The sequence below is a fragment of the Setaria italica genome, chromosome III (assembly GCF_000263155.2).
Source record: "Setaria italica strain Yugu1 chromosome III, Setaria_italica_v2.0, whole genome shotgun sequence".
NCBI lineage: Eukaryota > Viridiplantae > Streptophyta > Magnoliopsida > Poales > Poaceae > Setaria > Setaria italica.
Window position 1 is genome coordinate 27,601,239 of NC_028452.1, and position 11,999 is coordinate 27,613,237.

At 44.7% G+C, this 11,999-nt stretch overlaps 1 protein-coding gene across 1 annotated transcript; it reads left to right on the forward strand.

Moving 5' to 3' along the window:
* Positions 1 to 2,463: 2,463 nt before the first annotated feature.
* Positions 2,464 to 11,769, forward strand: LOC101764441 (receptor-like protein kinase FERONIA). The gene is made up of 3 exons (XM_004962408.3): positions 2,464 to 2,713; positions 8,608 to 8,730; positions 8,828 to 11,769. Exon 3 carries the CDS (start codon positions 8,841 to 8,843, stop codon positions 11,574 to 11,576), a length of 2,736 nt encoding a protein of 911 aa, XP_004962465.1. The 5' UTR covers positions 2,464 to 2,713; positions 8,608 to 8,730; positions 8,828 to 8,840; the 3' UTR covers positions 11,577 to 11,769.
* Positions 11,770 to 11,999: the final 230 nt, after the last annotated feature.

Consider the following 11,999-nt stretch of genomic DNA (forward strand, 5'->3'; position numbering starts at 1 on the left):
AGTGACACTATCAGACCCCCAGACTTTTGCTATGCTCCCACGTGGTTCAGTATAATATAAGAAAAAAATCAAGTCGCTACAGAGCAAAACAAAATTTACACTATCACCCCCGATATTTGAGGCGTTATGTTCCCTTTGCTTAAAAATAAGCAAAGGGAACCAAACGCCCCCTAGATAGGTGGTCATAGTGTAAATTTTGTTTTGCTACGCAGGGACATGATTTAGTTTCTATATTACACTGAAACACGTGGGCGCCTAGCAAACCTCTGGCGCCTGCTGATCGACTACTGCGGACTACGGTAGTGCCTAGCGAGTAGCGACCCGGAGAAGAAAACGATAGGGGCAAATACCAAAGCCCAAGAAATCATGGTAGCCTCCGCGCGCGTGCGGAGTCTCTCGATGGGGACCACCAGGGCGCCACGGCTGGCTGTAGTCGCCAGCCAAGCAAGCGGCCGCGAGCACTGGTGGCGGCATCGGCGGGTCAGCCACTCGGCCCGGCGCAGCGTCGGCGACGGCGAGCAGCTACGCTGCCTGGGAGGAGAATGGCCGTCGCTCGCATGCTCAGGGAAGCTCAGAGGCGCCAAGGTGAGCCCGCGCTTCTCCCTCTCAGCTTGTCGTGTGGTGCAGCACGCTAGGTATTCGACCAAATATCTGAATCTGATTACAGTCCGATATTCGTAGGCAAATTCGATCATCACTGGCAGAATCTGATGCAAACGCTGACTCATGTACGCGCTCTAGTCTACGCTTGTCACCTAGAAACGCATCTTTTTACACCTGTCCCGCAAAGCACGCGCATTAATTACACGGTATCTTTCACTTGGCCAGCCTGTAGCTGTAGCTATGTTCAGCGTCCAGAGTGGATGCACTTTTTACTTGACAGCAACCAAACACTTGTTCTTGGTGGAAACTCAACCCACTTATCATCGAATTTTCCAGGTAGGCGGCCTCATGACTTGAAGTCAAAGTCGTCTAACATGCATCATGCCAAACTGTCAACTTTGCAAAGAGTTTTTTAAAACTTGTGGGCCATGTACAAGAGGTGCAAACAAATACATCGACTTGGCAAACAGTTCCTCTGAAATATAGATGATTGCCAAATGTTAGAGTAGTATGTCTATTGCAGACTTCCAATTTCAACTACAGGCATGTCCGATTTGAACAGTTATGTCCAGTTGTAGAGGATAGCCCGGGAGGTCGCCGGCCCGGCGGCGGTGGTGGTCGCGGGGGCGGGGCGGCGAGGCGGCTGGGGCGCCGCCGGCCGCAGGTAGCAGAGGACCCCTGGTTGGGTGGGGATGGTGGCGGGGGCGTCTTGATTGGAGTGGTTAGTGTGGAGGTGGGCTGCGGAGGCGGATTCGGAGGCTCCCGCCGTCGGAGACGAAGGAGGAGCGGCGGGGCGGGGGCTTCTCGCCGGGGACAGAGAAAAGGCCACGGGAAGACCGTCAGCGGTGGGAAGGGCTATTTGCGAGCAGTACGGTAGGAGGCATCCCATGGGGTGCGCCATGGGATGGTGACGGGCAAGGCAGAGGGAGGGAGGCAGGGAGCACAGGAAGGGGAAGCAGACGGATTGCGGCGGCCCGTGAAATCAGTCGCGGTTGGTCGATGAGTAGCGGAGGAAGACGAAGCGTACAAACGATAGGGAATGAATCTGGTACGTTGGCATCCAATCAAACGGCTGAAAAAATCAACATATTTTAGGGAAAGAATCTGTCATCAGATAACTAGCCACTCCCAAAAGAAAAGAAACAGGAAAACAGATACGTAAGAGGATAAGGACGGAGAAAAAAATAAAAAAAGATAACAAACCTTTTTCCCAGTCATGAGTAAAGGTAATTTGTTCACGACCTTACTGACAGGTGGACCCTAACTTTGAAGTGGTAAAATTGTTTTTTCCATCTAGCACATGAATGGAAATATGGATGGAATGACATTGAGAAGATAAATTTCAAATTCAATAGCATCGGAGGGATTTCATATAATTCTACTGTACTGAGGGAAGTCATATAAATTTTGATGGCCTTCCAGTGTGCAAATTTGGCATGTTTCTCTCTCTTCAGCAAAGGTCGTTCAAGGCGCGAGCTAGCTGTTTGCGTTGATGAAATATTTGAGTCAGACGACCCGTGTGGTGGCATCGCGGATGCGTGTTGAATCCGATGTTCGTGGCCTTGCGGGCATTGCTGATCATGGTTAGCCTCTGAGACAAACAGTAAACCATGCATCGGTTCTGTGCTGATTAAATGTGCCAAGAAATGCTTCTTTACTCACACGTGTCCGACAAGCACTTGCCTTGAATTGGACTGTATTATTCATTTGCCCTGCAAATTCGGATACAGGCAACTAATTTGTGTTTATCCGACGTCCAAAGCATGGACTTCGAGTCTTCGACTCAACGACAGCCAAGCAATTGTTCTGGTCTTCTGGATGGATCCAAAAGCTATGATAATAATGAAAACTGCATCCATTATCTTCTGCTATACTAGAGAAAACTGGGATGCCAGTAGCTCTCGTTGAGTCGAAGATTTGGACAAAGCTATGATAATAATGAAAGGCAGGGGCTTGTTCATAAATTCAGCATCCATTATCTTCTGCACTGCAAAGCCCCGTTCCCTGGTCACTTTACCTTACAAAAAAATTTGGCAACAGCTGCTCAATCACCTATCCTGGGCTTTAGGGTCTTCCTGTGAAGTTAACACCACTTCATCTTCCTTATCAGGTACTTCAAGCGATCTAGTCTTTAACTTGTTTATTGTATAGTTTACAGAAGTTTTCTTTTTTACTTGCATGCTATTCCTGAAAATCATTGCCTACTGAGTGTTCTTTTTCCGGCCTTTCATGGTTATAATGTCAATTTTATATATATTTACATATTTTTATTGGCATCTAAATTCTGCATCATCAGCTATGGACCCCAAAATTTTGACCCCTTGTCAAAATCTACTACGTTTTGTTGTTACTTTGTATTATTTTGGCACTTAGATGCACAGAAGCTCCTTAATTCATCATCTAATATCTTGTCTTTGGTGAACTTTCTTCTATCTCAACTTGGCTATATTTTTTCCTACTGAAATTGGAACGATTATATTTAATTTTCTTTTGTAATTCAGGCAGTATGAAGTTCTTTTGGTCGTTACTTCTTCACCTGACATATCTACTGTCTAAAAAAATAAATTTATTACAAAGTAAACGTCTTTCGATAAGCCCGTATCAACAAGTCTTAGATGATATAATTGTTCTTAGGCCTATTTTGGACTAAATTGCTCAACAAAAATATTCCAACAATATTTAATCTTGGCACACCAAATACTACAACTGCACAACTTATTATTCTACAAGTTGCAGTCCTTAAATTGTTGACTCCCATGCATATTATTGTTCTACTGGCTCTGATGTTTGTGAGAAGCCTTGACCTTACCTTTGTTCCATCACCCAATGGCTCCTATACATTTGAAAACCGTACGGTATCGTGCTTTTGCGCCTACGCGGCTATTGCTGTTCAATGCCAAATACCAGCTTCATCACTTTTCATTTGCAAATAGCGGAACCTTCGGAACACCAGGGGTCTGCGGTGGCTGCTTTGCAATTGCATCAAAGGTTGCGACTGTCGGTGTGCGACAGCTGTTCCGCGGTGGCGGGAACTCCAAGCTGGAGTTGGCCAGGCTTGTAGAGCTGGCCCTTGACCGCCGTTCCAGTCTTTGGCAGCTGGTAGGCGCCTTGCGTCCGGACAGCAGCGCACGACTTTGCCTGGCTTTGGGCGGGCTACTGCGCGCAGCTGTGGAGGGCGGCCGTGAGCGGGCTGTGATAAGCGGCCGTGCGCACCGGCGGCGTGAGGCCGTGCGAGCTGCGGCGTGAAGCCGTGTGCTACGGCAACTAACCAGAGCTGCCTCGTCGTCGGTGTGGTGGCTGCTGGTTGGTGATGCAGGTGGCGTCCACGGCGAGTGGCGAGCGTAGGTGCTGGCCGCGGTGGTTCATCATGTGGCTGTAGAGATGACAGCGCCAAGGGAGTCCGGTTCATCGATGGTGTGGCAATAGCTTCATGTTGTGACATGTGTGTTGGTCAGGCTGCTTGCAGTGGAACGCGGTGGTTGGCCTGATTTACATCGGCTAATGCGGTGCGGAACAGCGTCAAAAGATGGAGCTTGCAACAACGACAGCATGTCGGCAACAGAGCTTGCAGCGGCGGCGGTTAGCCCGGCATGGCCGGGGCTACTTCGACGTGGGACATCGTCGAAAGATATCGCAAGCAGCGATGATGGCTTGTTGACACGATAGTGGTGACCATGTGCTAAGGTGGGCAAAAGAAGTAGTTGGATTAGTATCTCTAGAGGTTTCTGATGATTGTGCTTGCGGTGCAATTGAGATTTTGGTGACGACTTGGCAGAAGGTGGCAGAGCTGGCGGAGCTTAGGGTTGTAGGGCGATGCTCTGTTACCCTTTGATGACGATACATAAGACTGGTTCGTGATGTAGAGTTCAGTGTCAGGTGCGGCAAGGCCCCTGCGTGCTGTGTTTCTTTCTAGTTGACGAGATTGAGGTGAGGAGTCCAACGGTGGATGTAGCGAAGCCTCCCGCTTTGTGTTTTCATGGTAGCGACTGCGAGACAACCTTGAGTGGTCCGGATCAGATGGATTTCTTTGGTCAAGTTGGGAGTGTGGTGCTGCAGCAAGGTCACCCCACTTTGTGTTTTCATGATGGCAACTGCGAGACAACCATGAGTGGTCCGAATCAAATGGATTTCTTTGGTCAAGTAGGGAGTGTGGTGTTGCAGCGACACTACGATGACGGTTTCCACATAGCGGCGACCTTTCTCGGCACAATGCGGTCTACTTCTTCTTCGATTTCTGATGTTGTGAAGCCATCACTATGCCAGAAACCTTAATTGGAGACGCGGTTCAACTGTCATCGGAGATGAAAAAATTCGCATCACCAAGTTTTCGTCATCGATGTGAATCACATCGGAGACGTGGATTTTTCACGCCACCAATGACCCCTGACGCGGTTTAATAAGAAACACGTCTCCAATGAGAGTTATTAGTAACGCGGATTTGGCAAAACGTGTCTCCATTGACTTTATCACAGAGACGCGTTTTGCCAACCAAACGTCTCCAATGATGAACTAAAAAATAAACGGGCATGAAATATATCATTTCCTTTTTAATAGACATGTTTTATCCATTATATACATCACAAATACTTTCACATATGTCATAACATACACAGTAAACATGCACTTTTTTTTCTATGAATCACAATAAAAATCACATTACAAAGCATGCATCTGCCAGAAAAATAGCAGCCCTAATATATGGTCTAGTGACCGGATCTAGTGACATCTTCAATTTACATTGCCTGCAACCAATCCACAGAAATGGGATACATCAGATCAATATAGTACTCACATGCATGTGCATCTGTACAACTGTAAAGGAACTGAAAGTAGAAGGAATTGTGATAGTACTACATCCATCTTTTTCTTGTTAGAACAATCCTGGCACTTTCAGTCAAAAAACAGTTGAGACTTGCTATAGCAGCTACTGACCAATCTGTATAATTTACATGTTTGAGTTTACTCAAATTAAAACTTCTAATCAAAATCCTATCCAAGTATTGGGCGTTGCTACCATTGATCTGAAGCACAGAGAGCAAGGGCTTAAGTCAGACAGCTATCAGGCACTTCAGATGCGCGCATATACTTTGACGAAGTTGATATCAATGCTTTTTTAAGAACAGAATCCACCATATACTTTGGAGAAGTACATATTGCTGTTTGGTTTCATAAGAAGAGGGGGAGAAGAAAAATAGCTAAGAGATAGAGTTCCTGACCTTGATCATTGTGGTTCCATTCTCACAGACTCTGTGTATATCCTCAGACAAGGGCGGATCTAGGGCCCGGGCTGCCCGGGCTGCAGCCCGGGGCGAGACCATGGAGTCCCTTTAACATACGTACTGTTTAGCCTAATAAAATGAGGCTTAGAAGATAATATTAGACTGTTTTAGGTGTGATTCAACAGCTCAGCCCGGGGTGCCCCTGTCCTCAGAGCCAGCTATTTTCTAAAGATTTTATACTCTGCAAATAGAACAACATGAGTCCAGTTGAAATTCACAGACTTTATCCATTATATATTTATATACATCGCACAAGTCATGTTCTCATGAGGTGAAATATCAAACTATGTTCTCATGGGAATCTGGAATGACATGCTATAGATGTTACAAGACTCCTAACACATGCAGCTAAAAAGAAGAAGAAAAGGTTGACCTAAGCCTGCCATAGCTTGGACTGTTGGCTTCTATCTGTCCAGCTTGACTCTATAGTAAGGAATCTGAAATGAATAAACAATGCTAGAGTCAAACTTGGTAAATAGCAAGAACCCTGGAATGAATGCAGTTTGCTCTCTGCATAAACTTCAGCTAGAATTATGTGTTCATTTCTAAATATAAAAATAACTTGGACAGAGCATTTTCTGTGTATTCAGATATTCAGGTATGGCACTAGGAGCAAAAGCACTAGCAGATATTCAGCGCATTACAAGGCATGAACAACTTCCTATAGTATATAGAAAATTCAATTGTCCAACATTTAGCCTAATATAATTGAAATGTTCAATTAACCATGATACGCTACTTTTGGAACAGGAAGCTCTATTTCTTCCACTTTACCTTTTTATAACAGTTATTAGGACGGTCAGAAAATTAATGTTAATGGATCATAGCCAAATATGCATTATCTATCTATACTATAAATAAAGCATGAATTGCTTTGAATATGCAAGACAGGAAAAACTCACCATTAGAATATCCATTTGTGTTCACAATTTCCTTTGCCATATCTGCCATTTCGGAACATTCAATCTGTAAAAGTAAGAACAGATCAATATATTAGTAAAAGAGAACATACTCAAGATCAGAAACAACACTAGAACTGGTTCACATAACTGGTCGACCAAGGTAATTGCCTCTCATGTCTGGCATCCACTTAACAGTCCTTTTTTAATGGATCTGTAACCCAAAATACTGAAGTAATTAACCAGTAAAGATTCTACTACTATGGTTCACTGCTAAGTTAACTATGCAAAATAACAGTCTAGTAATCACGGTGACTACTTCAGTGCTACAATCTTTTGATTTTCTTACAAATTTTGTCTCAATCAGAATGCAATTCATGGTCTCACCTGCGTGTATATATGGTCGAGCAGCTAGTGTTAGCTTCGAAAGTAACACACCACGATCTCTTAATGTCTCTAGTATAGTGCATGTCCACCCGGTGCATATCACAATTAAGAAATATATATTGTTGTTTGGTTTCATAAGGAGTGGGGGAGAAGAAAAAGAGGCAAAGGGATACAGTTCCTGGCCTTCATCATTGCAGTTCCATTATCACAGACAAGAGTGTGTGTATCCTCAGAGCCAGCCATCATATGATCTCATAGAAACTCAATGAGGGCAGAAGTTAATAGATGGCAGATCCGAAACAACATTAGAATATTGAAGCTAACAATCAAGCAACAGATAGCGAAACAACACCTCTGTGACTTGCCATTAAACTGCAAAACACCTTCATGTTTCATTCCCATCATGTAATTTGTGTGGGAAAAACACATCTTGCAAACTAGATTACTGTACCTGTGCATAGCACCTGGAAGAGCTTGCCATTCGACGCAGCTAGCTTAAGAACTTCCAGTACTACTCTGAAATGCCCATGTCCAAGCATAGTATATCCATCACAAACAAAATCCTGCCTGAGCTTTGCAGTTGTCTTGCAAGCCTGAAAACGCACCATACCAAAGCATCAGTAAACAAGGCATAAATTCGAGTACAGAAACTAGAATGTAAGTTCTGGATTGGCTGACAACCTTTAAAGATGTCTATCCAGATTTTTCTCCACGCTCAGCTAGGCGTGATTTTGCTGCATCAATCAACCAGGAGCAGCACATGGTACGCCATCCGCATGGATAAATCAACACTCCAAGTTTATCCTTGTATGGGAATTATTATATATTTAATTAGAACAAACATTTCAAACTCGTACCACGCTAGAGTTGTTGTCAACACATTGTCCCCATTACCAATCAGTAGAGCAGAGTTTTGCACGAGCAGTACGTAGAGCAGAAGATGCATGAGCCGCAGAGGGGAGGCTCGAGCAGTAGATGGGCAGGCATGAAGACAAAGGGGAGAGAAGAAACTACCTGGGTAGAGGAGGCAGTGCATGAGACCAACTATTAGACAGCATCAACATACTCGACACCATCGACACAAACTGGATCTTAAACAAAGTTGGTGACCGTAGTGAGCAATATCTTTCTGTTAGTTCTTTTCAAGTCCGGTCATGCGCTGGCTTATTGGACATGTACGGCAGTTGAAGGTAATTGTTATTCCAATTTATTTGGAAAAAAGAACGAAAGGATTTCCATCTCGGAACAGAAACATGTTAGCTTTTTTTTTTTCACAGCCACCTTTTCTGCCCTATTTGTAGGTACTGCTGTCACAAGCATCTTTCAATTTCATGCTCGCTCAGACATTAAGTATTCTGTTGCATCAGTTTATTGTTGTTCTTCTTGCAAAAGAGTGAATGTACTTACGATGGAATTCTTTATTATTCTTATTATTACAGGTACAGCTCCAATTCGTATCAATCAGAATCCACCTTGTTGGCTGAACAAAGACTACACAAGTACTATCCAACTGCACTTCATTTTCCCTGATTTTTTCTTGCCTGAAACCCCCACATTGAAAGGTCTAATTTTCTGTTATGATGCGGTTGTTCCTGAAGCTATCTTACAGCAAAACTGATTTATAGACATCCTCAAACTTTGTTTATTTATTCTTCACAGACTAATCACTACAATGGCCCGGCAGACCTTGATACTTACCCTCACATTCCTCACACTGCTCTGCATCATATTATCAGTTGCCATGGGCATCGATAACGACTCCACCGACTCTGGTCAGATCCGCCTATGTTGTGGAAACCCCAGTCCCATGGTCGCTGATGCTATTAATCGGGCATGGTACAGTGACATGAATTCCAAGTTTGCGCCATCATTACTGGAAAGCTCTGTCGATGCTTATGCTTGGTACCCTGACCCTGGACTACCCTCTGCTGCTCCATACATAACTGCTCGCATCTTCACTTCAAATTACACCTATTCCTTCCGTGTCAGTTCTGGCCGCATGTTCTTGCGCCTCTACTTCTTTCCTATCACGTATGTCTCCCAAGATTCCAGTGAGAACTTTACTCCTGAATATGCCTACTTTGGTGTCACAGCCTCCAATCTGACCCTTTTAGATAACTTCAATGCCTCCCAAACTGCTCTGGCAACAAATAGTGGATTCTTTGTTCTTGAATACTCTGTAAATGTTATTGCCGGCAGGCTAGACCTCACTTTCTCCCCATCCACACACCAGACTGGCTCTTATGCATTCATCAATTATATTGAAATCGTGCCCACGCCTGACCTCTTCACAACAACGACACCAACACTAGCAAATGGTGGAAACCCAAATCCATTCCCTATCGATCCTGCAACAGGTTTCCAAACAATGTATCGGCTTAATGTTGGGGGCCAGGCCATCTCACCGCAAGGTGATATTGACTTTTACCGCCAATGGGATGATGACAGTCCTTACATATATGATTCTGGTTTTGGGGTGTCCTTTGGGAAAGACAAAAACCTTTCCATCACATATACACCCAGTGTACCAAATTACACCGCACCTGTTGGTGTCTATGAATCTGCACGGTCAATGGGGCCAAATGCACAGGTCAACCTGAACTACAACCTTACATGGATTTTACCGGTTGATGCGGGATTCTATTACCTGCTAAGGTTCCATTTCTGCGAGATCCAGTATCCAAAAACTGAGGTCAATCGGAGGTCATTCTTCATCTACATCAACAACCAGACAGCACAGCAGCAAATGGATGTCATCGCGTGGAGCGGAGGAATTGGCAGAACAGCATACAGTGACTATGCTATTTTAACAAATGGTTCCGGTCGGATGGACTTATGGGTTGCCCTTCACCCTGATCTTTCGTCCAGACTAACGTTTCCCGATGCACTATTGAATGGTCTTGAAGTCTTCAAGCTACAGAATGATGAACATAACAGTCTTGCTGGGCTCGATCCTCCCCTTCCATCTGCAAGGAACCCGAATGGTGCTTTACCAACAGCCATTGGTAAGCCTGGTGGAAGAAACTCAAAAGGTGTTGCACAAGCAGCGGCTGGTGGAGCTGCTGGTGGCTTTGCTATTCTGTTGTTTGCCTGTTTTGGCATGTGCATCATCTGCAGGTGCAAGAAGAATGTAGCAAAGGATTATGGAATGACTGGAGTCAAGGGGAACATGGAACCTCGTCATAGAAACGTCACACCTGTTCCGGGAACACAGGAACAATTTCGCCCTTGGCATGTCACAAACTTTCGCAAGTATCATGCCACATTCCTTGATACTGTTCCTCAACCCGATCGACCTGGGGACATGGTGACTATGGGAAGGACTAACAACAAGCACTTGAATCAAATTGAGTGCAACAATATGCCATCAAATCTATGCCGTCACTTCACCGTCAAGGAAATCCAGGCAGCTACCAATAACTTTGACGAAACCTGCCTCCTGGGCAAGGGTGGTTTTGGGAATGTATACCACGGAAAGTTAGATGATAGAGTTAAGGTAGCAATTAAGCGTGGCAACCCACTATCTCAGCAGGGTCCCCATGAGTTCCGAACTGAAATCGAGACTTTGTCCATGCTCCGTCACCGCCATCTTGTATCTCTTATTGGATACTGCAACGAAAATAATGAGATGATCCTAGTTTATGATTACATGGCGAATGGTACCCTTCGGGAGCACCTGTACAACACCAAGAAGTCACCTCTGCATTGGAAGCAACGCCTTGAGATCTGTATTGGTACAGCTCGAGGGCTCCATTATCTGCACACCGGTGCTAAGCAAACAATCATCCATCGCGATGTGAAGACTGCCAACATTCTATTGGATGACAAGTTGGTGGCAAAGGTTTCAGACTTTGGGCTATCAAAGGCCAGTCCAGACATGGACGACACCCATGTTAGTACTTTGGTGAAGGGCACCTTCGGATATCTTGATCCTGAGTACTTTCGAAGAAAGCAACTTACCCAAAAATCTGATGTATATTCTTTTGGGGTCGTGTTATTTGAGGTTCTGTGTGCACGCCCAGTGATTAACACTCAGCTCCCGGAGGAGCAAGTGAGCTTGCGTGACTGGGCACTGTCTTGCCTGGAGAAAGATGTCCTCAGCGAGATTATTGACCCTCATCTCCAAGGGGAAATAACTCCTGAGTGCTTCATAAAATTTGCAGAGAGTGCTGCTCAATGTGTCGCTGATCGTAGCATTGACAGGCCATCGATGAGCGATGTACTTTCGAACCTTGAGGTCGCTCGCCAGCTGCAGGAGAGCTCAAGGGATAAAAGCAGCGGTGCTGAGGCGATGGCGTCCCGTGCAAAGACATGTGTGGATTCTGCAAATCCAGCAAAAGACTCAACAATGAGTGTCGCAGGACAAGAAGTCGTCTTCTCAGATATCGCATATGCTGAAGGCCGATAACCGTGAGCTTCAGGTCTAGTTTTTTTAATTAATACTCAGGTATCACTTCTGGTTAGTCTGTATGGTCCATAACTGATTTGGTGATATTGTAGAAATTGCAGAGGACTGAATGGCATTATCTAATTAACTCATCAATGTATTAGAAATTTTTCTTAGCATCTTTGCTTGAAGAAATCTAAGACGCGTGAATCAGTGATATGCTGCATACATACGGATCCACTTAGGAATCATCAAACCCTGTATGGCTGCTTGTAGAGGCAACAGTCAATCTTGCGAATGTTCAATGTGCATCCAGGAGCTGAAACAATGGAACTAACCTAGTTTGTTAATGATATGACCCATATGACCAAACCCCCCAGCATTTGAGTGATTGTAGCTCTTTCTATTTCAGATGTGCTATAATCCTTGTGTAGGTTCACTTTG

Bases quoted from the DNA above. Each gene is read 5' to 3' on its own strand.
- LOC101764441 (XM_004962408.3), top strand. From the start codon at position 8,841: ATGGCCCGGCAGACCTTGATACTTACCCTCACATTCCTCACACTGCTC.